Source organism: Engraulis encrasicolus, chromosome 5 (assembly GCF_034702125.1).
Source record: "Engraulis encrasicolus isolate BLACKSEA-1 chromosome 5, IST_EnEncr_1.0, whole genome shotgun sequence".
Lineage (NCBI taxonomy): Eukaryota > Metazoa > Chordata > Actinopteri > Clupeiformes > Engraulidae > Engraulis > Engraulis encrasicolus.
In genome coordinates, this window is record NC_085861.1 from 48,346,963 (window position 1) to 48,374,092 (window position 27,130).

Here is a 27,130-nt window from a genome sequence, read left to right on the forward strand (position 1 = left end):
ATGACTCACAGCCCAGAGAGGATTTCCTCGTACCGCCGGTATTTTGAAGAATGCAGCACCGGCGCCGCTGCTGCAGCCACCTCCCTGCAGATGAGGGTGTCCAGCCCCTCTCCTGTCCGCATGGCGGTCCGAAGCCAGCGTGGGGCCAGCTACACCCGTTCCTCCGCTGCAGCTGCCGGAGTCATGGCCGTGGGACGCAGGGCTGCCTCTGCCTCTCGCTCCTCCACTGCCTCCAAGTCCCTGATGGTGAGGTAAGACTTGCTCTGCCTGCAGCCCTCTGCTCTCGCCCTGAGGGAGAGAATACATGGATATGCCCCTGAGGTCCTGTGGAAGTCATAGGTCTGCCATGCTTACAGGGTGTGGTGTGTGCGTGCCTGTAAGTGCATGTGAGGGTTGTCCCGATGGGATTCACTCAAAACAGCACGTTTTGTGAGTCTTTTTTTGTTGTAATAATTTTTCAACAATGTAATGTCTTAAGCAGTTATGACCAAATAGATCTACTCACTCAATTAGTCATGGTTTTTGGACAGTGGTGGAGCTGGTGCCATGGGTATGGCGATGGGTGGTGGACAAGCCGTGGATCTGGATGCCGTGGCAGCAGAGAACCAGGAGTTCCGGGGCACTCGTACAAGCCAGCGCAAGGAGATGATCGTGCTGAATGACAGGCTGGCTGCATACATCGAAAAGGCATGTGGATTTCGTCCTTAATATAACATGCTTTCTATTAACATATACAGTAGGCAACAATACCTGTCCTGCCAAGCTGTCATGATGGTGGAATATTGAGATTTTCTGTCTTTGAATTTGAACCCCAGCAAGGCACACATTCACAGACACACACGTTTTATAGTATTTCGTTGACTAATTCGCAATCTACTGTATTTGACTGTAATGTTGCCGTGTTCTGAAAGTTTGCCATTTTTGACAGAATTTGTCGATATGTTTATGTTTATGTTTAGAGTGAGCTGCACAGACTACACAGACTGCCTGCCTATAAATGCTCCCTGTGATGACAGAAACGTAGTGGAACTGTTCTTCCATATTCAAGCACTGCTGCAAATACACACACATATTTATTTGTGAATCTCCTCCCTGTCTGAAAAGGTTCGGTCACTGGAGTCACAGAATAAGGTTCTGGAGACAGAAATCGAGGGCCTGACAAACCGCTTCCTGAAGCCCACTGGCCTGCGCATGCTCTATGAAGAACAGCTGAGAGACCTGAGGAGCCTTGCAGAACAGATGAGGAGAGAACGGGTATGAAGCACGCTGAAATCATAACTATGCCATTAGGTTGGAAAGTGATCACCAAAATGCCCATAAAGACAGCAGTCAATACATACAGTGCAGTACGTCTATGCTTACTAATAGGGTTTTCACACATGGTCCCTTTCAGCCATTTAAGTGAACACAGACCTGTGACTCAGCATGAACCGTACTGAGACCTTTATTGACGTGGTTTCAGTACAGTGCGCTTATGAGTTCTGACAACTTACATTTGTGACTAGGTATAATGACTTAAGGAGGGCTAGAGCAGTGTTTCTCAACAGGGGTGCCGGGGCACCCTGGGGTGCCGTGGGGCCCCCTCTGGGGTGCCGCGGAAACGTGGCTGATGAATAAATTAAGTAATATAATACATATTTGTCTGAATTGATAAGTTAATGCTAGTCAGTGGAATCTTTCATCTGGCATTTACGCGCAATAAAGTATATATAGGTCGCCTCAGTCAACTGCAACTTCGAACATAGGTTGTGTGACGTCTCCAATATGTTACTTTTCTAAGCTTGTGTGGTATCGGATGCGGTGCCATGTTACGGCTTGTTGGTTTGGGGTGCCTTGACATTTTTGATGAATTGAAAGGGTGCCTCGCCTAAAAAAAGGTTGAGAAACACTGGGCTAGAGGACCGGGTGTGATTAAAATGAAGACTGACACACCATAACAGCCTAAACAGGACCAGAAAGATCAGCCTGTTCTTTTTGTAATACACTCACAATATGAACAAAAACAGAACTGAGTCCTTTTGCTGTCGGTTCACTTTTTGGTCAGCTTAAAGAGGACCAGGTTTGGTTCACTTAAAGAGGACTAGGTGTGAAAAAGCCCTGAGAAACCTTGCAGAGCTGAGATGAGCAGGGAGCTGTGAATCTCACAGTTACATACTGTAAACCACAACTATGCTATAGCTTACCTGTGACCAGGGCCGCTGACAGCTTTTACCGGGCCCAGGACAGGGTGATTTGAAAGGGCAGCCTAACCCCCCAACAATGTAATGAGGACCCAATTGTGGGCCCGGCCCCCTCTTTCTCTGGGCCTGGGACAACTGACCCCTTTGCCCCCCACCCCCCACCCCCTGCCGACTTCCCTGCATGTCAGCAGTCAAGCCATGCAGCACATTCATGATAATTCATCCTTCATACAAACTCACATACCAATTTTGTGACTACTAGCTGTGGTTTTTAACACATGCATGCATGAAATCGGTTAGTGTCAAAGATATGTGGTACAGAAAAATATTGTTCTTCAACGATTGCTTGTTTTTCTGCACTTTAAAGGACCTGGCTATTGCCGCCAAGGATGCCACCGCTAGCCAGCTTGAGCTGATGAAGGTGAAATATGAAGAAGCCATCGCACTGAGGAAGAAGGCTGAGATGGACATCGAGAATCTCCGCCCGGTCAGACATTTTGTATTTAGTTGATAGAACAGACATGAGTAGACTACTACTGGAAAATTAGCCTAAACGAAGGAGTACTGTACATTGTCTGCCACAGACCATTTGAAAGTATGTGAGGTTTGTCTGTCTTTGCTTTTGGGCAATGTATTGGTGGCTGTTTGAGGTGACAGTGACTACATTTCAATTGTGTGTCTACAGGATGTTGACACAGCCACTTCCTCCCGTATCGCCCTGGAGAAACAGCTGGAGAATCTCCAATTTGAACTTGAGTTCCTCAAGAGGATTCAAAGACAGGTCAGAGTCATGCAGAGTCATGGCTTGGTCATCAGTGACCAGCCTGTATGGACCTGTCTAGTGCTTGTGCATAACCTAGATATTACGTACATGTATTTTGTGTGTGTGTTTTTTAATATTACTACTAACATTTCTACAGGAAATTGAAGAACTGATGAAGCAGATCTATGCTGCCACTGCTCTCTCTAAAGATGCCTTTGGCCTCCCCGACCTCTCCAGTGCTCTGCAACAGATTCAGAGTGAATACGACACCATCGCCGCCAAAAATCTCCAGGTACCATAAAAAAACACAAAACACAGCATCAATGATTCAGTAGATGGCATGTATATTTGTTTAACATTTATTTACACTTGTTTATGAATTATTCTTTGTCTTAGGAAATGGATTCATGGTACAATGCTAAATTTGATGACTTGAACAGCAAATCCACAAGCAGCTTGGACAAGATGCGCGGTGCCAGGGAGCAACTTGCAACGGCCAAAATGGAGGTGCACTACCTTTTGGTTTGACTTTTCTGTACTTCATATAAGCAGTGGAACTATTCACAATATCAAATAATTAGAGGCAGAAGCCTCTTTCTGGAACACAGCAGTGAAGAGCATGTCTCTGTCCACAGATTCAAGGCAAGGAGAGGGACAGGGGACAACTGCAGACCAAACTCGATGGCCTGGAGGCTAGAATTGCTGAAGCCCAAGCCAGGCATAAGAAAGAACTCCAGGCACTGCAGGTACATTTTTGTCTGATCATTAGATGCACACATTTAATACAATTGTTTTTTCATAAACAATTAATAAACTGTAAATAACATGTAATTAATAATAACAAATGTGAACACTATGAATCTAACAACCCTCTAGGCCAGGATTGAAGCACTCCAGCTGGAAATCAAATCCACCAAAGGAAAAATGGCAAAGATCCTCTTGGAGTATCAGGAACTGCTCAATGTCAAGATGAGCCTGGAGATTGAGATCACAACATACAGGTATGTGAGGAACTACGCACATTCATAATGGAATAAACTGGCATGAAATAAAATGCTAATAATAACATCCCAACCACAGTTAAACCACATGAATAGAATGAGCAAAATCCTTTTTTCCTGATGTCCTTAAATGTTTGACTATATCACCAAATGATGTTGTGTCATTCTCCTACCTACAGGAAGCTGATTGAGGGTGAGGACATTCGCATCGCTGGTATGGTGCAAAAAGGCATGAGCGCCATTGCTGGATCAAGCAGCATGATGTCCTCAACCATGGCAGTTGGAATGGCTAGTGGATTCGCAATGAGTTCTGGAATGTCGGTCAGTGCTGGAATGTCTGTCAGTTCTGGAATGGCAGCAGGAATGGCAGGTGCTGCTTCTGGAATGGCATCTGGAATCGGTTGCGCTGGAGCCGGAATTAATGGATCTGTTGCCGCTGAATCTGGAGATGTTGCTGCCGCCGGAGAGGGAGGAAATGGGGAAGACCTGGCAGCTGGAGTGGCTGATGGAGCTGGATCTGAAGCTGGAGTGGTTGATGGAACTGGATCTGAAGCTGGAGCTGAAGTTGGAGTAGCCGATGGAACTGGATCTGAAGCTGGAGCTGAAGTTGGTTCAGAAGCATATGAAGGAATTGTTGAGGAAGCTGAATCAGTGGGAGAAGCAGCTGCTTATTCTTATGCTGGAAGTGAAGCCGGATCCCAAGTAGCAGCTGATGCCAATGCTGATGCCGCATCTGTAGCATCTTCAATGGCAATGGGAGCTGATGCTGCTGCTGTGGCCACCGCAGCAGCTACATCTAGTGCTGTCAGCCGAGTGTCAGCTGCGCACGCACACACCACCACCATGGAGCAGGCTGTGGAGGTGACCGAGAGGAAGACCTTGCTCATCAGGTGAGGGCATCAAACACACACACACACACACACACAGCAAGGTGAATTTAAAGTGAAACTGTGAATCAGTTTCAGTTACACACACACTCTCCGTCACAAACACACACCTCAAGCTCAATTTAAATGTTATCCAAAAATGCAATTACGAATAATATTCAAAGGACAGAAAGATGACAAGTAGCATTAAAACTGTTAATAGAATTGGTTTAAAAAAAGCTATTGCATAAATGCAATCCATTTCTTGATTGACTTCTAATATTTGGATGTCTGGCTGCTTTCAGGACAGTGATGAACAACGATGAGGTCCTGGAGCATGACACACAGGAGCATAACTACATCATTGAGGGAGCCGCCGATTAGGAGTAATGATCCAATTCACTAACCACCCTGACCTTGACCCTTGGCTCTTGACCTTGGAACAATACCATGACGATGACAACATTTGAAAGACTCTTCTCCCCCTGTGCATGTTTGTGTGTGTGTGTGTGTGTGTGTGTGTGTGTGTGTGTGTGTGTGTGTGTGTGTGTGTGTGTGTGTGTGTGTGTGTGTGTGTGTGTGTGTGTGTGTGTGTGTGTGTGTGTGTTCAAAGCTGGCTGTGAGATTTTTACTGTTGGAAAACAACTGCTTCCCAGCAAGGATTAAATAAAAGCTATGAACATCTATTTCTCTGGTCATTGGTTTCATGTATATGACAAATAGGCAGCAAAACATAATTTATGATGCAAATATGCACATGTACAATATATGTACGTACGTAGTGTGGCAACTAATCTTTAAAGCAATCCAAGTGGTCACAATCTTGGTCTTTTTACATTTATAATACACTGGACTGTAAATATGTCCTTTGGTGTGATGGTAAAATATATATATATATACATTAAAGGTACAGTGCAGTTAGATTTTTAGTTGTTTACTTTCAGAATTCATGTTATCCATTCACTAATGTTACCTTTTTCATGAATACTTAACGCCACCATCAAATTCTAAGTACCGGTATTCATTATGACTGGGAAAATTGCACTTATCATAAATGAAAAAGGGGATCTTCTCCATGGTCCGCCATTTTGAATTTCCAGAAATAGACATTTTTAGCAGCAAAAATGACTTTACTTTGGCCATACTTATAAATATTAGTTTATTACTTTGTAAATATTCATGAAAAGATCACATTTGGGAATAAGCAGCACAGTTTCAATAAGCAGCATAGTTGCAGTCCCTACTCTGGCCACATCCTACACAGTGCACTTTTAAATAATGTAGAAATGGCTTGAGGCAGTTTTATCTACATTGTTACCCTCTTTATGTATATGGCTTTATTTTAGGGTTTTATTTCATATGGAATAACCATTAAGGGTATTTTTTTCCACTTAGAGGTGAGCTTGTTAGGAACTTTCCACGAAATGCAGGCATTATATGTTTTTTGAAGTTCGAATTTATACTGAATTTTCAGGGATGATAATTTTCTGTCCTTTAATCCAATATTCAGTGTTTACTGTATCAAACATTTAAAAAATGTCACACCATAGGACATTTATGTAACACTTAAGGACTGAAATGTAAGACTGAGCCACATGTTTATTTTGTCTTTTGAACATATCAAACGTTACAGTCAATATGACTCTATACCAGGGGTTCCCAACCTTTTTCAACTTGAGGCCCACTCGAAATTGTCAAAAATGTTCGGGGCCCACCTCTGACCCAATTAAGAATAAAACTCAAATAAATCAACAGCAACACACACCAAAATGTGATTATTATCTTTGGAAAATTATTTCAAGGCCCACTTGGAATACCTTCAGGGCCCAAAAGTGGGCCCCAGCCCATAGGTTGGGAACCACTGCTCTATACTATAGGCTTATAAGTCTACAACTCAGAGATTCTCAGCCTGTCCTAACATGATGGGTAGCCATGTGGTCAATAAGTAGAACCTGTAGAGCTTATAAGACTCATTCTCAAGCTTTTGTAAAGGTATGAGTGTGTTGCACTGCATTAATGTGGAATATTTCAGTTTGTTTTACTACATCACTCATCACACATTCCACCACTCTACAAGGATTGCCTCCCTTCTGTGTGAATTCACTCTTGTAATGGAGTCCCCATCATTAGGGTTGTGATTATCACACCAATACAGCCTGACCTTGCCATCCGTCATAAATAACAAATCAGCGAATGTGAGAGGAATGAGGGAGGGGGTGAACAGACACTTGTTACACATGAACCATCCCCACCCTCGCTACAAATGTCTGACGGAGAGTGGGCTGCTGTGAGGCCATCAGAGGTTCATCCACTGTGTGACCCACAAGGGACCAAAATTATAGTTTGACCCTGGGATGAGGGACCAAAGTGATGGGTGAAGCCTATATTTCAAGCCACTTGAAATGGTGGAAGAATGGTGGAAGTTACATGAGGTGACACCCTTAGCGTTTGAAATGTACAGAAAAGCGAGGGCTGTGCTCTGAATGTTATCCCAGCAAGGGTCAACTCAAGGAAAACAAATTCTTAATTGGTCTCTGAAGTGGGATGGCTTGCCATAATGCCATTTTGGGTGCACCCAATCATGCACCTGATACTGTGAGTCATATGAGGTACCCACAGTATACTATCCAGTGATGGATGAACCATAGGTCGTGGGCCATCCTGGATGGGACAAGTAGGGTGGGCGTTAAAATACTCTAAGGGACGATGAAAGGGGCGATGATGTGTGAAGTGAGAGGGTCCGCTCCGTGAGAAGGGAAGGCAAATGGGATGGCGTGGCCATCACTAGTATTGTGCGCATGCTCTGATTGTACCATGGAGCCTTGTTTATCTGTGTAGTCAGAGCCTCCGTTTGTTATCTTACGTAAAGGTGCATGGTGTTGGATGGTGACCTGAGGAGATATTGCAACTATGCTGTTCATTGAAACTGTGCTGCCTAATAGATATAAAGCCAAATTTGATCTTTTCGTGAATATTTACTAAATAATAAACTAATATTTACTAGTTTGACCAAAGTACAGTAAGTCTTGCAGCTAAAAATGTTTCTGGAAATTCAAAAGTGGCAGACAATGGAGAAGATCCCCCTTTCCATGTATAAGAAGTGCAAGTTTCCCAGTCATAATGAATATTTAGAATTTGATGGTGGAGGTAATTATTCATGATGAAGATAACATTCGTGAATAGGCAGCATGAATTCTGGAAATCAACTTCTAAAAATATTACACAGTGCACCTTTAGGACGGACTGGGCAACTGTGCAATTCTCCTACCAAACTCTTTCACTCATACAGTGCCCTCCATAATTATTGGCACCCCTGGTTGAGATGTGTTTTTTAGCTTCCAATTATTTTATTTTTTTTCTAAATAATATGGGACCTTAATGGAAAAAAAGAGAAAAATCCAACCTTCAATACAAGTGCATTTATTCAGTGGGGAAAAAATCCCACATAAAGAAATAATTATTTGACATCAAATAATGTGTGTCACAACTATTAGCACCCCTGGTGTTAATATTTTGTACAACCCCCTTTTGCCAACAAAACAGCACCTAATCTTCTCCTATAATGTTTCACAAGATGGGAAAAGACAGAAAGAGGGATCTTCAGCCATTCCTCTTTGCAGAATCTCTCTAAATCATCCAGAGACCTGGGTCCTCTCCTCTGTACTCTCCTCTTCAGCTCACCCCACAGGTTCTCAATGGGGTTGAGGTCAGGGGACTGAGATGGCCATGGGAGGAGCTTGATTTTGTGTGTGGTGAACCATTTCTGTGTAGATTTGGCCATATGTTTAGGGTCATTGTCTTGCTGAAAGACCCAGTGACGACCCAGCTTCAGCTTTCGGGCAGAGGGCAACAGATTTTGATTTAAAATGTCCTGGTATTTCAAAGCATTCATGATGCCATGCACCCTAACAAGGTTCCCAGGGCCTTTGAAAGCGAAACAGCCCCACAGTATCACTGACCCACCCCCATACTTCACAGTGGGTATGAGGTGCTTTTCAGCATGCGCATCTTTCGTGGTACGCCAGACCCACTTAGAGTGTTTGTTGCCAAAAAGCTCAATCTTGGTCTCATCTGACCAAAGCACACGGTCCCAGTTGAAGCCCCAATACCGCTTGGCGAACTCCAGACGCTTGCGTTTATGTTTGTGAGTGAGGAAAGGTTTTCTCCGTGCATGCCTCCCAAACAGCTTGTTGGCGTGTAGACAGCGCCTGATGGTTGATTTGGAGACTTTGTGACCCCAGGATGCTACCATTTGTTGTAATTCTGTAACAGTGAGCTTTGGAGATCTTTTGATTTCTCTTACCATCCTCCTCACTGTGCGTGGTGGCAAAATAAACTTGGGTCCTCGTCCAGGCTTGTTTACCACTGTTCCAGTTGTTTTGAACTTCTTAATTATTCCTCTCACAGTGGATATGGGCAGCTGCAGTTGAGTGGCAATCTTCTTGTAGCCTCTGCCTGACCTGTGAAGGTCGACGCACATCTGCCTCACTTGTATGCTGTGTTCCTTTGTCTTTCCCATGTTTAAGAGTGGATAAGAGAAATGGCCTTGGTGTCACGTCATATTTATACCCCAGGGAAACAGGAAGTGATGAATTACTAATTAAATGTTCCTACATACTCTGGTAAACTTTGTAAACTACTGTAGAAATGACAGAAATGCTTCAATTATATTTATTTCCTGGGAATTGTTAAGGGTGCCAATAATTGTGGAACAGGTGATTTAATGAAAAATAATTATTTTTCAGTCAGGGATTTTTTTATTTTCTTACAATTCATTTGAGTTGAAGGCTACATTTTCCTACAATTTTCAGTGTGACAGTATTCTTCTGCAATAAACACTGAATTTATTTTAAGGCTTTTAACACATCTCAACCAGGGGTGCCAATAATTATGGAGGGCACTGTATGTGCCTTAATAATCTTAATGTTATATTTTTGTGACTTTAGAGATAAGAAAGTTCCCGCATTCGGTTCCCATTTGCAGCGTTCACTTGTGACATTTCAGTCTATTGACCTTCTTCAAGCAATTCAACCTATTCATCCTATTCAAGTATAACTTCAAATGGCCAACGGAGAAATAAGTAATTTGAATAAACTATATTTATCCAATTTAACTATATTAAAATAATCTATGACTAAATGTTTTAAAAGTCACTTCTTAAAGATGTAGTCCTTTGGTGTGGTGTCCTGTTTGTCCTCGGCTGTGCCACTCGAAACTCTGAGGGAAAAATGTAAATGCACACTTGTCATCGGCTTCTTTAGGGTCTAAAGTCACAATAAATGTGAAGTTGGAGTTTCAACAGTAGATATATCCATGATATAACCAAAGTCAGCATAATGACATGGTATCACAGCATATGACATTGTTTTTAGAGATAATGTTTGATAAATCCCTACACTTTTCAAACAACATTTAGAGTAAATTATGCCAGGGATGTTCAAACAAATGGCTGAGTTTTGATTGATATGGAGAAATGAAAGCTAATATAAGGCGTTAAGTTCTACCAGGAAGATGAGACGGTATCTAGCTCAATTACTCACTTGCATTAGCCAACCAATCACTGCTCTAGGTCTCGAGTATACCAGCTGTCTCACATTATCATTCATTTACCTACAGCCAATAAGATGCCTGCACACTCATTTAAAAACCTCTATCTCTACTTTTCTGCTGAATAGAGTACGCCGGTGTCAACGACCCCACCTCCTCCCCTTCAGCCTCCATTGCCTGTTGATCCCTGCCCCGTGAGGAGGCTATGCGATGGATCTCTGCTTCAGACGCAGTTCGGCATCTTCTCTCCAGCCTTGACACCACCAGGTCCTGGGTCGATGGTTCACTCTGTAGCCTGCTGTGGATGCCGCCACCTCTAGCCACCGTCACCAGTTGGTCCCTGTCCTGTGAAAGGGGGGTAGGCTCTCGCCCTCTGCCTCATCCATCGGCAGGATATGCGCACACTTCATCAGAATTATTTGAAGCAGGCGGGGGCCTGCGCCAAAGGGAATCACTACTGCATACTTCGGTGTTGTCAATAAATACCTTATATTTCATTTTGTCTATTGAGTCTTTCATGTAGAATTAGATTTAGGACAGTCTCACCACTTGTCATTTTAGCTAAAAATTGAGTGTATTTCTGTGTGTGTGTGTGTGTGTGTGTGTGTCTCCCTCACTCAATTTCTTTTTCCATTTCGAAGACAGTCCTTCTAATGAAGAAACAAATAATGGAATGAGTTGAGGTTCTGTGAGGGTAAAATAAACTGAATAAGCGAACAAAAAGCCATAAAGCCACAGTAAAAGACACATCCCAGAGTCTCCCAGCTTCACACATCCCCCCTGACCCAGAAGAGGAGCAGAGGATGAGCCCTGACCGTGTGTGTGTGTGTGTGTGTGTGTGCGTGTGCGTGTGCGTGTGCGTGCGTGCGTGCGTGCGTGCGTGCGTGCGTGCGTGCGTGCGTGCGTGCGTGCGTGCGTGCGTGCGTGCGTGGTTTAGAATGAAATAAGGAGGCTTGGGAGGCAGGGGGTCTGTGGCGGGAGTGTACATATGGGACTGTGTGTACTTTATTCTCACCAAGCATTCCCGCCATCTTTATTGTGACAGCGGTCAGGCCGCATCCCATGTTGTCCTTCTGCAAGGGCAGACAGAACAGTATAGGATCACACTCCAGATGAGCCTCAGGCCTTACTTGGCCCAAATACAGCCCAGGTTCCACTAAACCTAGCGGTACCAGGGTTATCTGTTATGAATAAACAGGATGAGACAGAAGAGAAGAAAGCAAGAACAAAAAGAGAAGATAGAGTATAGAAGATAGAAGTTTTAACCTAGCCTGATCATCATCGACTTTCAGATCTCTTCGAGAAAGTGTTACGTCACTAGGAGGGCACAGCCTGGCTAGTTTTAACCAAAGAAACTGAACAGAAGAACAATCTCTCGGGGGGAAATACATTGGCCACGGTGTAGTATGGAGGCGTTGCCTGAGGACACGTGTGGATGGAAAATTAACTCCCTTGCGCATGGTCATTGGTCAGTGGGTGCGATGGATAAAATGTCAGTACTCCCTTGCACATGGTCAGTGGGGGCGACACCATGATGGATAATTTGTGGCCAAATTAACGGCAGCTGTTGGTCAGCAGTAATTGCTGGGGGTGATTAAGGACAGCTGACAAACATTCACGCTGTCCTATGACCTGTTCCACACTCCGACCTCCGGCATTGCATGCTTCCCTGATGCTTCCAATACTGACCGTAGAAGAAGAATAACATTTCCGTACTCCCCTCGCCATCATTTCGTACTACGCTGTTATGACGTGAGTAAGCCCCCTTGTCTCAAGCCTCTTTGGTTTTAACTCCCTTTCGATGTGCTTCAGACCCATCCATCACTTGCCGGGCCTCTGGTTGGCAGAAGGCAGCATGTGGCTCTGTATGGGGCGGAGGCTTGACATTCCAAAGCTGCTGGAAGCAGACCACCACCTGACCTTTTTGATTGCTCCCATATCACTTCATGCGACGTGCTAATTTCATTTAATGGTGCCTTGTCATCGCATTACGTCAGTTGCACTAATATACGGCACGACTGCTTTAATGTGATCTCAAATAAATGGGCCATTCCTTGGCTGCTAATTACATGATATACAGCCGTTGCAAAACGTTTTGTCGCCTATACATGTGTTTGGAACAACAGCTACCTGAATTTTAAATAATCATTTGGTTTCAGTATGTACTCATATGACAGCTACAACCCTCCAAAATAAGGTTTTACAGTTTTTCTCGATTGCTTACACACAATTTTCGGAATCAGTTCTCGAATTCTCAAAACTCTACACACAAATCTCCAAACCTCACACACAACGGGCGAAACTCCACACTACCTCTGAAAAATGCACGTCTTGTCTCAAAACAGTGTACTCTCTTCTAAAAAGGTATTCGTTCTCAAATGACACACACAAGCAGTCATTTTAATACACTCTTATGTGAACCATTGAACACTAATATGCACAAGGTAAAACTCTATACTCAACTTGACACACATTAGAAACTTATTTTCTTCAGTGTTCTACTTACTAAAGAGGGTAATTTTCTGTAATAAAATACTGAAATATTGTTTTCAGAATCAGAGTACACAGATGTGTGGCAAAAAATTATATTTTACATTGGCACTGCCCTCACGATCCGATTCGATCACGATTCGGGAGGTAGCGATTCGATTCGATTCTATGCGATTCGATCGGATCCGATTCAATTCTACAATGCATTGCAATGCATTAAATTTTTACTGAAAGCAAAGCAAACGTTTCATCAGTCATGATGTGTCAATACAAGTAGTCAGATACTGAGCAACAATTTATTGGCTGTTTTCTGTATCAGGCTGGATCAGTCTGTATCAGTCTTGCAATGCTTTGAAGTACTCTTATTTAATTTAGCATTAATTTGCTCCCGAAATATCCACGGAAGTAATTGAAATTTAAAAAAATTGCCGCATCGATTCTGGAACTTGCCGCATTGAATTGGATTGTCCATGACCCGCATTGGATTGGATCGCCGAATCGATCATTGTTGACACCACTGCATTTAATGAACATGGAAAGGGCAGATTTTGGCAAGACAAAATTGTTGTCGCCTCCAGATAATAATGTGATGAATCACACCAATATTTTGCAGAACATCAGGAAATGAAGCACTGGTGCTGTAAGATCCAAATTAATATCTCGTATGACTTATTTTAGCTTGAAGGACTGTATCCATGTGTTTCAGCAAAGACTCATACAATTTGTTGATGAAGTAATTTGGAATTGCAAAAAAACAGCCTTGAATGCCTCCAGGAGTGTATACAGATGTTTTTATTATATTTTCCATGCTTCATCTTTCATCCTCCGCCAGACATAGCCAATGATGTTCATGTCTGGTGACTGGGCTGGCCAATCTTGTACCCAAGTGACAAGACTTGATGCAAGACTGTTGTGTGTAGTGGAAGAAAGTGGATTTTGTTAGGTGAGCATGGTTATAGGAAGTTGGGTAACACTTTACAATAAGGTTACGTGAGTAATGACGGAATAATGTCTAAAGTAATGATTGATTAATAGTGAATAAACATATGATTCATATATGCAGTAATGTCTACTCCATTAGTAGTCATGAATTATTCTTTGTTGGAGTAATAATGATTCACTATGAAGTAAACGTGGTACGTCAAGGGTTAATTAATAGTGTGAGTTCCAAATGTTAATAAATCTTGTGTTAACATTGCAGAAAAAGATCTTACTGTATCTTTCTGATCATATATGAATCAGACGGTGCATGAATAATAATGGAATGATATGGTCAGTAATTCCGATTCATGGTCTGTATTCATGGTGAAATAAATAATTAATTATTTTTGCATTTTTAAGTAAATGTTGTTCATCGTTAATTAATTAATTGCAGGATTTTACAAATTCAGTATTACCACTGCGGAATACCCATGGAACCATGTCCTCATATACAAAGGCCTCCAGAGATGGCTGTTTGCATCCAAACGTGAGACACATCTCACACATAAGCCAACCAGCAGACCCTGATCTGGAGAATCACACAATTTCTCTCCGAGTTCGCCTTCCTCTTGGGTGCCCTCTCACTCTTTCCATGGTCTGATTCAGGTATGACTGTCACTGGATCGATATGGCATGCCTTTTTTCCACAGTGGCAATACTGGATTAATAAAATCTTGCAATTAATTATCAACGATGAACCACATTTACTTAAAACTGTAAAAATAACTTATTATTTATTTCACCATAAATACAGACCATGGATCAGAATTACTGACCATCATTCCATTATTACTCATGCACCGTTAACTAAGGTCTGATTCATATATGATCAGAAAGATATAGTATGATCTTTTTAACACATGATTTATTAACATTTGGAACTCACACTCTTAACTCATTGGCTGCCAGCCATTTTCATAAAAGAGTAACCCAGAGTGCCAGAGATTTTTCAGCATTTTGGGTGTTTTTTGGAGGCTCACAGAAAATTGAGTTCTGTGTCTATGTCAACACCATACCTATCAAAACACAGATTAGACGCTCATCTGTCATCAGAAAAAAACGGTGTCTCTCTACCCCTTTCCGTTCTTTCATAATCATCTGTTGAAAATAAGTGGAATTCGCCAAAATGCTGTTTTCTAGCCAAAAAGCTGAGAAAACGCCATTTGAAGTTGACCTATAATTGCAAGTGTTTTTGCTCATAATGACACCGTCCTAACAACTCCAAACCTATCAGATGCTATTACAGAGTCTCCTGTCATCTGTAGCCAGAACAAAAGATCGTTTGTATGGTCTTTTCAACCTAATAATGTACTGAAATATAACGGGGTGGACTTGAAAACAAGAGTGTTTTGGTTTGTTGCTGGCGCGCACAATGGATCATGACAGCAGGTGCATGTAACTCATGTGAAATACTAAACTCACAGAAATACTGTCTCATAGTCCCTCTGTTTAGCCTGTAGTCCTCTCGTTGGGGAACAAACCACAGCTGATTTGTTTCCTCCTGTACCATGTGAACTGAGAGGCAGGCAGGCAGGCAGCACAACTTAGCTTACTGCTGCTTCTTTGGCAGAGCGGACAATTTGCAGATTGATGATTACAGTCATCATGTTTCTGCTATAGTGATCTTGTCATATATTGTTCAATGAATTTTCTTTTGATAAAGTACTGATCACATATCCAACATTTCACAAGCCGATTGGAGTGAGGAAGGCTAGCTGGTCTGAGGCTAAGTGCAATGTTTTCTCAATGTGAGCTGAATGTATCTGACCAGACACAAAGGCTAGCCTACTCTGTTCCAAGAATCTGCAACCCCCCTGTCTTTTTGATGATACAGTAAGCTGATCATACTATACAGATCCACAACTGCAACTGTAGAATGAGTAAAAATAGTTGACTTACCAAGGCTCCTTTATTTAGGCTTAGTTGTAAGTTGTTAGCGATTTCGTGCTAGCTAGCTAGCGTAGCAAACAAACATTCCCAACCGAGGTGACCACAAGTCCCGTGCATTTTCCTGTTAGATGATCTTTTGTACACATCATCCTGATGTTGTGTAGGCTGATCACATTATCCAAAATGAAACAGTTGCCACACAGATCATCTCTGGTTGAACATGGTGTATTTTGGGCAAGCTAGTTACAATGCCTACTAGCTAGATGGCAACAAGGGGGTGTATTTTGATCATGAGAGGAAGTTTTTTTTTTTTGTCAGGCTCTGACACTAAAATCAGTAGAATACCTGTGTTAAAATCAGAGGGCAAGAAAGTAGACTACTGTCACAGGTGCTTTACTTTCAAAAATGATTTTGCTATGCTACTTTTGAGATTATAATAGTAAAAAGGGATGTTTTTGTCTTGACATTTCCTCTTGATGTGAGCTAATGCCCTGCCCTGACTGTTCCTAAGGACACTTCTGCCACCTACAGGAACAGTTAGAACATGACTAGAGGCGTGAAATTAATACACAACATAGGTCAGACCGTCCTCAAGGCGTGGCTGTAAAAAAACGCAATTATCGGCGAAGGACGTCGAAGGCAGGGGGCGTCACTATTCGAAATGACGTCACTCGACGGCTAAGGCAGCCAATGAGTTAATTAACCCTTGACGTACCACGTTTACTTCATAGTGAATCATTATTACTCCAACAAAGAATAATTCATGACAACTAATGAAGTAGACATTACTGCATACATGAATGATATGTTTATTCACTATTTATCAATCATTACTTCAGACATTATTCTGTCATCACGTAACCTTATTGTAAAGTGTTATCGGAAGTTCTTATTTAAGTTCACCACAGATATTTAAGGAAGTAGAAATGTAAACTGGGGTGATTTTTTCCCATGACACAAAACGCAGCACATGGAGAGGAATGGCATATGTGGGTGTTATCCACCAATTAAGCCTCTTCCACTGTCCTGCCACAACATAAGCCTGCAAAGATTTTGCCGAGCCTAACTTTGACAAAAAGAAGGCTAATGGGACTCATACTCTGACATCATGATCCCAAGATCAATAATTTTGGAACTGATAGCATCAAATTTGTATGGTGTTGGAGATGAATATGAAAGAAATACATGGCACCTAAAGTGAACCATGGTAGAGATACAGCTCTTATGTGGGGTTGCATGCCTACCGCTGGTGTTTGAGGGCTTTTATCGTTGATTAAATAATGAATTATCAATGTATTGCTCTACCAATAGCGAGTGTTACCATTACTCATTGATTCATTGTTTTTCATTGTGTAGCTTTCCATGATTACAATGACCCTAAACATATACCTAAGGCCAAAGTTACTTTTCTGAAGAGGTGAGAGTGATTCTGTGATTGAGTATGACACCTGATCTGTGTACTGTATATGAAGTGTTTTGAAGTGACTTATCTGCTCATGTTCTATAGGTGACAAAACTTTATGCGTCCATTAAATGGTTAATCTTATGGTGCAGGAACTTTACATATTTTTGTTCATAAAACTTTATTTGGGAGGGTTGTAGCTTTCATATGAGTGACCTCTGAAGCCAAGCGATTAATTGAAAGTCAGGTTATTAGCTGTTGTTCCAAAAACATGGATAGGCGACAAAACTTTCTGCAAGTAGTGTAGTGCCACTTGACTTGAAAACCTGACCTGACCCAAAGATACTGTAATATACACTCAAGATTGGTTTCCTCTAACTCAGTTATTTTTTATGAAATGCCTTAATTTCATAGTTCCATATAAAGACATCCACTTCGCAACACATGCATGCAAAGCACCTCCAGACAGGAATGGATTAATGGAAGAACATTCCTATATGGGGCCTCACCAATGCAGTGACATAGTGTATTTCATTAAACTCTACTGATACAGTATGCTGACATGCAAAACTGAGATTGAACTGAGATTGAACCTACATTTATGTATTTCATTAAAGTCTACTTTTATTCTCTCTTTATTTCATTTAGCTGCTGTGGATTACATTAAACATAGACACTTGTTTATGTGGCAGCAACCAGAAATAAAGACTAATTTTTTCATTAGCTTTCATCTCATCTTCAGACTAATCCATCTCCTGGCAGGCTCCTGGCAGAACGCTGACTGTGGCACTGTCTGGTGTGGAAGGTTTCACATTCCAAAGGCACTAGATAATGTTTGGGGCTGGGCTTTGGTGGTAGCAAGGGTATAAGAATGGAGTTGAGGCCACAGAGGAGCAGCACTTCTCAGCCCATCGAGCCAAACCATCACAACCAGCTCCGACTCCGGAGGCCTTACGGATATAGACCCACTCAGAGAGAGCACGAGCAAGACCCTGACCGCCAGGATGAGTCGCAGCCCAGAGAGGATTTCCTCGTACCGCCGGTATTTTGAAGAATGCACCACCGCCGGTGCAGCCACCTCCACCTCCCTGCAGATGAGGGTGTCCAGCCCCTCTCCTGTCCGCAGGGAGGTCCGAAGCCAGCGTGGGGCCAGCTACTCCCGCTCCTCAGCTGCAGCTGCCGGGGTCATGGCCGTGGGACGGAGGGCTGCCTCTGCCTCTGCCTCTCGCTCCTCCACTGCCTCCAAGTCCCTGATGGTGAGGTAAGACTTGATCTGCCTGCACCCCTCTGCTCTCGCCCTGGGGGAGAGAATACATGGATATCCCCCTGAGGTTCTGTGAAAATCATAGGTCTGCCATGCTTACAGGGTGTGGTGTGTGTGCCTGTAAGTGCATGTGAGGGTTGTTCCCATGGGATTAACTCAAAACAGAATGGCACGTTTTGGGACATTTTTTTCTTGTTGTAATAATTTTTCAATCATTTAATATATTTAGTCTTAATCAGTGATGACCAAATACAGTAGATCTCACCAAATTAGTCATGGTTTTTGGACAGTGGTGGTGCCGGTGCCGTGGGTATGGCGATGTGCGGTGGACAGTCCGTGGATCTGGATGCCGTGGCCGCAGAGAACCAGGAGTTCCGGGGCACTCGTACTAGCCAGCGCAAGGAGATGATCGTGCTGAATGACAGGCTGGCTGCATACATCGAGAAGGCATGTGGATTGCATACATTTCCTCCTTCATATAACATGCTTTCTATTAACACATACAGTAGACAACAATAGCTGTCCTCCCAAGCTGTCATGATGGTGGAATATTGACATTTTCTGTATTTGAACTTGAACTCCAACAAGGCACACATTCACAGACACACACGTTGTACAGCATTTCGGTGACTAATTCGCAATCTACTGTATTTGACTGTAATGTTGCTGTGTTCTGAAAGTTTGCCATTTTTGACAGAATTTGTCAGATATGTTTATGTTTAGAGTGAGCTGCACAGACTACACAGACTGCCTGCCTATAAATGCTCCTTGTGATGACAGAAACGTAGTGGAACTGGTCTTCCATATTCAAGCACTGCTGCAAATACACACACATATTTATTTGTGAATCTCCTCCCTGTCTGAAAAGGTTCGGTCACTGGAGTCACAGAATAAGGTTCTGGAGACAGAAATCGAGGGCCTGACAAACCGCTTCCTGAAGCCCACTGGCCTGCGCATGCTCTATGAAGAACAGCTGAGAGAACTGAGGAACCTTGCAGAACAGATGAGGAGAGAACGGGTATGAAGCACGCTGAAATCATAACTATACTATGGTTGGAAAGTTATCACCAAAATGCCCATTAAGGTGCTGTTTCCACGTAGCAGGATATTTTTTTAGCAGGGTATTTTTTTCTCCTGCGAGGTGTAAACGCAACATGTGGATAAAAAAAATCCCCCTAAAGACCCCTAAACAGGATATTTTTTTCTCCTGCTATTTTTTTCTCCTGCACCTGGATTTTTAAATATCTGCTACGTGGAAACGGAAGGCCAAAACCAATGCAAAACCAATACAAGCAGGAGAAAAAAATATCCACATATAAAAATATCCAGCTACGTGGAAACGGCACCTAAGACTAACCTGGGCAAAGCTGGCTGTGGACTCCGTCAAACAGTCTGGCGAAAGCTAAGAGGAATCCGTCCCCATGGAGGGTAGGAGATGGTCTGATCTTACTCTGCCATTTAAATTCATTGGATTTCCGAATTCAAATTAAAAACCCATATTGTGCTTTATTAGCATGACTGTTACGATATAGCGTTGCAAAAGCATACAAATAACAAAACAAAAGTGTGAATAGCATTACCTTAACCAATCAGCAACAGATTTTGCCGTTGACTTCTGCGTCACCACTCTGAATTAGTTAAAACAGTGAGCGAACTGAGCTTGGAGGCTGAGCTTGGCAAACAGAGCGTTGCCAGATGATGTGCGGACTCTAAATCTTTGGGTGGAGTGCATAGGATGGTGTCGCCAGGCTACATAAAGACAACTGTCAAAAACACAGTCCAGTATATTTAAGATTACTAAGAAATCTTACAGAGCTGAGATGAGCAGGGAGCTGTGAATCTCACAGTTACATACCGTAAACCGCAACTATGCTATAGCTAACCTTTGACCAGGGCCACAGACAGCTTTTACCGGGCCCACGACAGGGTGATTTGAACGGGCCCCCCCACCCCACAACAATGTAATGAGGACCCAATTGTGGGCCTGGCCTCCACTTTCTCTGGGCCTGGGACAACTGACCCCTTTGTTCCCTCTCCTTGTCGGCTTCCCTGCCTGTTACATTCATAATGGTCATGAAGACAGCAGCCAAGTCATGCAGCACATTCATGATAATTCATCCTTCATACAAACGCACATACCAATTTGGTGACTACAGTACTAGTAGTGGCCTTTAACACATGCATGAAATTGGTTAGTGTCAAAGATTACAGAAGACATTACAGAAAAATATGGTTCTTCAACTATTGCTTGTTTTTCTACACTTTTAAGGACCTAGCTCTTGCCGCCAAGGACGCCACTGCTGCAGAGCTTGAGATGATTAAGGTGAAATATGAAGAAGCCATCGAACTGAGGAAGAAGGCTGAGATGGACATCGAGAACTTCCGCCCGGTCAGACATTTTGTTTTGTTGACATTTTGATGGGAACAGACATGCGTAGGCTACAAGTTGAAAATTAGCCTAAACGAAGGAGTACTGTACTTTCCCTGCCTCAGGTCATTTTTAAGTATGTGAGGTCTGTCAGTCAGTGCTTTCTGACAATGTTGTCGATGGTGTTTGAGGTGACAGCGAATACATTTAAATTGTGTGTCTACAGGATGTTGATGCCGCCACTTCCTCCCGTATCGCCCTGGAGAAACAGCTGGAAAATCTCCAATTTGAACTTGAGTTCCTCAAGAGGATTCAAAGAGAGGTCAGAGTCATGACTTGGTCATCAGCAGTGTTGGGCGGTAAAGCATTACAAAAGTAATTAATTATTGTAATGCATTACTTTTTGCTGTAATCCAGTAATGTAAGGCATTACAGGGCAAATATCTGTAACATTTACTTAGTTACAATGCTAAATAACTGAAGTTACAAATGCATTACAATGACCTGGATTTTAATGGTAGTCAGTGTGGTGGGTCAGAAAGAAGCTATTCCTGAACCTGGTAGTTTTTAGTCTGCATGCTGCCAAAACACCTCCTGGATTGGAGGTGAAAAAGTCATGACTCATGAACTTGATTTACACTGTAAGAAATTGCCAGATCCATACAATTCCTACAGGCCTACAGTTATTTTGGCCAAAGTAACTAAAGTAATGCAACACATTTTAAATATAGTAACATTGTAGTGTAGGGGATTATTTTGAAAAGACAGTAACATGTAATCAGTAATGCATTACAGTTTTTGAGTAACGTGCCCAACACTGGTCATGAGTGACAAGCCTGTATGGACTAGTCTAGTGCTTGTACATAACATCAATATATTATTTTGTGTGTGTGTTTTTTTAAAATATTACTACTGTGTAAAATTGAAAGAAAAATGTCTGCACACTTAAATCCCCTTTGTGTTCTTTTTAATAATAGGCCAAACTTTCGGTCTCAGGTCGTTAATATTACTACTAACATTTTTTTCTCTGTCTTTAATATTACTACAAAATTTTTTACAGGAAATTGAGGAACTGATGAAGCAGATCTATGCTGCCACCGCTGTCTCTAAAGATGGCTTCGGCCTCCCCGACCTTTCCAGTGCTCTTCAACAGATTCAGAGTGAATACGACACCATCGCCGCCAAGAATCTTCAGGTACCATAAAAAGGCACAAAACACAGCATCAATGATTCAGTAGATTAAATGTATATTTAACATTCAAGTCAAGTCAACTTTATTTATATTTCATACACATGTGCAACTCAATGTGCTTTACAAATACAAAGAGCCTTTAAAAGTATTTAAAAGCCAAAGAAGATTTCAAACATTAAGATAAAACATATGGTAAAAAGAAGATGGAAATAAAAACATATAATTTAAGCTAAGGTGAAATTAAATAATAATAATTTAAAAAAAACGCTGCGATAAAACATATGGTAGAATAAAACTTTCAACAGAGGGTGCATTTTTTATGTCATCTGGAAGATGGTTCCAAAGCTTTGCAGCATAGAAGCTAAAAGCTGCCTCCCCACACTTTGTTTTGACTCTTGGCATCACCAGCAAATTCTTCTCCGTTGACCTTAGTGACCTATATGGTGCATAAAGCTGAAACATATCCAGTAGATAGGTGGGTCCCATTCCATTTAATAATTTGAACACGAGAAGCAGTGCCTTAAAATCAATTCTGTAGCTTACTGGGAGCCAATGCAGTGATCTCAAGATTGGAGTAATGTGGTCAAACTTCCTTGTTTTAGTAACTACCCTTGCTGCTGCATTCTGGATTAATTGAAGCTGTTTGATGGTCTTTTTGGGGAGGCCTGAAAAAATACTATTGCAATAGTCAAGCTTACTAAAAATGAAGGCATGTATTAGCTTCTCCAAATCATGCTTTAACATTAGGTTTCTAAATTTAGAAACATTTTTACGTGGTAAAATGCAGACTTACTAATGGTTTTAATGTGACTGATGAAGCTTAGGTCACTGTCAATAAGGACTCCAAGGTTTTTAACCGTATCCTTTGTTTTCAGCCCCTTAGTTTCCAGGACAGTAGCAATCTTTTGTCTCTCCTCCTTTTTCCCAAATATAATAACTTCAGTTTTGTCTGTGTTTAGCTGGAGGAAATTGTGGGACATCCAATTGTTGATTTGGTCAACGCAATGATAGAGTGATTCAAGGGGGGTGTAGTCATTGGGGGACATGGATAAATAGAGTTGGGTATCATCTGCATAGCAATGGTAATGTATTGAGTTATTCATGATAATGTGTCCCAGTGGGAGCATATATAGATTGAACAATAGTGGTCCCAAAATGGAACCCTGGGGGACCCCACAGTTCATCTGAGATGAGATGTGGCTACCAATGGCGACAAAGAAACTTCTTTGTTGTAGGTAGGATTTTAACCAGTTGATCACTATGCCAGTAAAGCCAACCCAGTGTTCGAGTCTATGTAATAGTATAGCGTGATCAACTGTATCAAATGCTGCGCTTAAGTCTAAAAGCACCAGAACAGACATTTTGCCAGCATCAGAGTTCAGTCGTATGTCATTCATAACTTTAATAAGGGCGGTTTCAGTGCTGTGGTTGGCACGGAAACCTGAGCAGCTATTGGACGTTAGGAAGGCAGTTAATTGATTAAAACTATTTTTTCTATTATTTTACCCATGAATGGTAAATTAGATATGGGCCTATAGTTATTTAGTACCAATGGATCCAGGTTGTTCTTTTTTTAAGTAATGATTTTACAACAGCTTCTTTGAGACAGCCTGGGAATATGCCAGTTTGTAGTGAGGTGTTGATGATCTGAAGCAGGTCACGTGATATCAGGTGTAAGACGGATTTGAAGAAGGCTGTTCGTAGCATATCTAAGTCGGATGTAGAGGAGCTGAGACTTTGCACAGTTCTGCTAAGACTGTCCAAATCTAGCCTGATAAACCAGACTAAATGTGGATGTCTAATTTAGTCTGGCCTCGATGCATAATACATCCGAAGATTGTTGATGAGAACAACCTTCCCTCAAAACCCTGCCCACTTTGATTCAAAACACATCTCTGCATTGTAATTGGTTTGCCAGATTCATGGCATTCTGGCTTCATTGAATCATTATGCGAGGCCAGACCCACCCGTAGACAAAACATTTTGCCGTCCAGCGGGTGGCGCTGGTTCACCAGGCTAGTCCAAATCAACTAAATGAAAAGTTCTCATGGAGTTTAGAGACAACTTCACTGTATCAAAGTGGTCCACGTCATGGGCCAGTTGCACCTGTGTGCGGATGTTTGTACGTATTTTTTTCAATCTTTCCGTTAAAAAAGGATGCAAACTCATTGCATTTGCTCACTGAGAGGAACTCAGAGGGCATTTGATTTGGAGGATTTGCTAACTTCTCAACAGTGTCAAATAGGACGCGTGCATTATTCATATTTCTATTAATTATGTCAGAGAAAAAAGATTCATGTACATTTGTTTATGAATTATTCTTCCTCTTAGGAAATGGATTCATGGTACAATGCTAAATATGACGACTTGAACAGCAAATCCACAAGCAGCTTGGACAAGATGCGCGGAGCCAGGGAGCAACTTGCAACGGCCAAAATGGAGGTGCACTACTTTTTAGTTTCACTTTTCTATACTTCATATGCAGTAAGCAGTGAAACTATTCCCAATGTAGAATAATTAGAGACAGAGAGAAAACCTCTTTTTGGAACACAGCAGTGAAGAGCATGTCACTGTCCACAGATTCAAGGCAAGGAGAGGGACAGGGGACAACTGCAGACCAAACTCGATGGCCTGGAGGCTAAAATTGCTGAAGCCCAAGCCAGAAATAAGAAAGAACTCGAGGCACTGCAGGTACATTTCTGTCTGATCATTAGATACACACAGTTTAATAAATTGTGTATAACATGTAATTAATAATAACAAATGTGAACACTATGAATCTAACAACCCTGTAGGCCAGGATTGAAGCACTCCAGCTGGAAATCAAATCCACCAAGGGCAAAATGGCAAAGATCCTCTTGGAGTATCAGGAACTGCTCAATGTCAAGATGAGCCTGGAGATTGAGATCACAACATACAGGTATGTGAGGAGCTACGCGCATTCATAATGGAATACACTGGCATGAAATAAAATGCTAATAACAACATCCCAACCACAATTAATAGAATCAGCGCAAATCTTTTTCCTTACGCAGTTTTGTCTCTTGTTTGACTATATAGTCAAATGACACTGTGTCTTTCTCCTACAGGAAACTGATTGAAGGTGAGGACATTCGCATCGCTGGTGTGGTTCAAAAGGGCATGAGCGCCATTGCTGGATCAAGCAGCATGATGTCCTCAACCATGGCAGTTGGAATGGCTAGTGGATTCGCAATGAGTTCTGGAATGTCTGTCAGTGCTGGAATGTCATCAGGAATGGCAGGTGCTGCTTCTGCAATGGCATCTGGAATCAGTTTTGCTGGAGCTGGAATTAATGGATCTGCTGCAGTTGCAGCTGGAGCTGAAGCTGGAGATGTAGCTGCTGCTGTTGCCGGAGAAGGAGGACATGGGGAAGACCTGGCAGCTGGAGTAGCTGATGGAACTGGATCTGAAGCTGGAGTGGCTGACAGAACTGGATCTGAAGCTGGAATAGCTGACGGAACTGGATCTGAAGCTGGAATAGCTGACGGAACTGTGTCTGAAGCTGGAGTGGCTGATGGAACTGTGTCTGAGGCTGGAGTAGCTGATGGAACTGTGTCTGAGGCTGGAGTAGCTGATGGAACTGGATCTGAAGCTGGAGTGGCTGATGGAACTGGATCTGAAGCTGGAGTGGCTGATGGAACTGTGTCTGAGGCTGGAGTAGCTGATGGAACTGTGTCTGAGGCTGGAGTAGCTGATGGAACTGGATCTGAAACTGGAACTGGTTCAGAAGCATGTGAAGGAATTGTTGAGGAAGCTGAATCAGTGGGAGAACCAGCTGCGTATTCTTATGCTGGAAGTGAAGCCGGATCCCAAGTAGCAGCTGATGCCGATGCTGATGCCGCATCTGTAGCATCTTCAATGGCAATGGGAGCTGATGCTGCTGCTGTGGCTGCTGCAACAGCTACATCTAGTGCTGTCAGCCGAGTGTCAGCTGGGCAGAAGGCAGCGCAGGGACACACCTCCACCGTGGAGCAGGCTGTGGAGGTGATCGAGAGGAAGACCTTGCTCATCAGGTGAGACGCATCAACCACACACACACACACACACACACACATACAAAGGTCAGTTTCAACAGCAACTGTAAATCAGCATCAGTTACACACACCGCAGAGATGACAAATAGTACTACAACTGTTTTTTTTTTTTTAAAGGATTATTGGAAATGCAATCCATTTCTTGATTGGCTTGTAATATCTTCTTTTAGGACGGTGATGAACAACAATGAAGTTCTGGAACATGACACACAGGAGCATAACTACCTCATTAAAGGTGCCGCCAATGAGGAGTAACGATCCAATCCACTAATGACCCCTGACCTTGACGCTTGGATCTTGACCTTGGAACAATACCATGACGATGACAACATTTGAAAGATTCTTCTCCCTCTGTGTGTGGCTGTGAGAAGTTTTCTTTGTTGGAAAATAACTGCTTCCCAGCAAGGATTAAAATTAAAGCTCTCAACATTCATTTTTCTGTTCATGGGGTTTCATTTTTACTACTGTGTAGTTTGTCTGTGATCTATCAAGGGTTATTGTACCATGGTTTTTTTGGTCACTGGGAGAAATAACAGAAAAGAGTGTGACTATTTCAATGCATAATTGTGCTAGCAAAAAAAGCGAGGCAAGTTTTTTTATGTAGTACATTTATACATGTATTAAGTGAATGAATAAAGAAAACAGTTAACAGAAAATATTAAATATATAGAATCAAAGGAAATTAGAACATAACATAAAATATTAAATAATTAGAATCAAAGAAAATTAAAAACATTATAAAATCAAAAGTTGATCTTGTAGAGTAGCTAAGGGAAGGCATGTGAGAACAGCTTGGTCTTGAGTCTGGATTTAAAATTATGAACAGTGGGAGCATTTTTACATCATCTTGAAGCTGGTTCCAAAGCTTTGCAACATAGCAGCTTAAGGCTAGTCTGGTTCTCAGCAGACCTCTGTATGTGAGTGTGTAGCTCTGGAACCCTCTGGAGCTACACACACACAGTCCGGGACACACACACACGTGGTCTGCAGGCATGCTACATCTCCTGCCAGAAAATTGATGGAACATTTATTGCTTCAAAATCAATGGCAGCTCGCATTGAGGAGCAGTGCTGGGAAAGTTACTTTGAAAAAGTAACTACTTACAAGTACCAGTTACTTCCCCAAAAAGTA

At 42.2% G+C, this 27,130-nt stretch overlaps 2 protein-coding genes across 2 annotated transcripts; both read left to right on the forward strand.

Annotated features, from left to right (window-relative positions):
• Positions 1–5,240, forward strand: LOC134448621 (desmin-like). Its single transcript, XM_063198293.1, has 11 exons — positions 1–251; positions 531–687; positions 1,105–1,254; positions 2,548–2,667; positions 2,866–2,961; positions 3,101–3,235; positions 3,340–3,450; positions 3,579–3,689; positions 3,820–3,944; positions 4,124–4,834; positions 5,116–5,240. The coding sequence occupies exons 1-11, from the start codon at positions 1–3 to the stop codon at positions 5,192–5,194; spliced, it is 2,046 nt and encodes a 681-aa protein (XP_063054363.1). The 3' UTR covers positions 5,195–5,240.
• A 12,610-nt stretch (positions 5,241–17,850) lies between these two features.
• LOC134449823 (desmin-like) lies at positions 17,851–26,432 on the forward strand. Its single transcript, XM_063199931.1, has 11 exons — positions 17,851–18,381; positions 18,675–18,831; positions 19,253–19,402; positions 20,654–20,773; positions 20,979–21,074; positions 21,813–21,947; positions 24,276–24,386; positions 24,525–24,635; positions 24,740–24,864; positions 25,034–25,978; positions 26,170–26,432. The coding sequence occupies exons 1-11, from the start codon at positions 18,125–18,127 to the stop codon at positions 26,252–26,254; spliced, it is 2,292 nt and encodes a 763-aa protein (XP_063056001.1). The 5' UTR covers positions 17,851–18,124; the 3' UTR covers positions 26,255–26,432.
• Positions 26,433–27,130: the final 698 nt, after the last annotated feature.

Bases quoted from the DNA above. Each gene is read 5' to 3' on its own strand.
- LOC134448621 (XM_063198293.1), top strand. From the start codon at position 1: ATGACTCACAGCCCAGAGAGGATTTCCTCGTACCGCCGGTATTTTGAA. The intron at 1,255-2,547 runs GTATGAAGCACG...TGCACTTTAAAG, and splicing joins AACAGATGAGGAGAGAACGG to GACCTGGCTATTGCCGCCAA. The intron at 4,835-5,115 runs GTGAGGGCATCA...GGCTGCTTTCAG, and splicing joins AGGAAGACCTTGCTCATCAG to GACAGTGATGAACAACGATG.
- LOC134449823 (XM_063199931.1), top strand. From the start codon at position 18,125: ATGAGTCGCAGCCCAGAGAGGATTTCCTCGTACCGCCGGTATTTTGAA. The intron at 21,948-24,275 runs GTACCATAAAAA...TCTTCCTCTTAG, and splicing joins TCGCCGCCAAGAATCTTCAG to GAAATGGATTCATGGTACAA. The intron at 24,865-25,033 runs GTATGTGAGGAG...TTTCTCCTACAG, and splicing joins ATTGAGATCACAACATACAG to GAAACTGATTGAAGGTGAGG.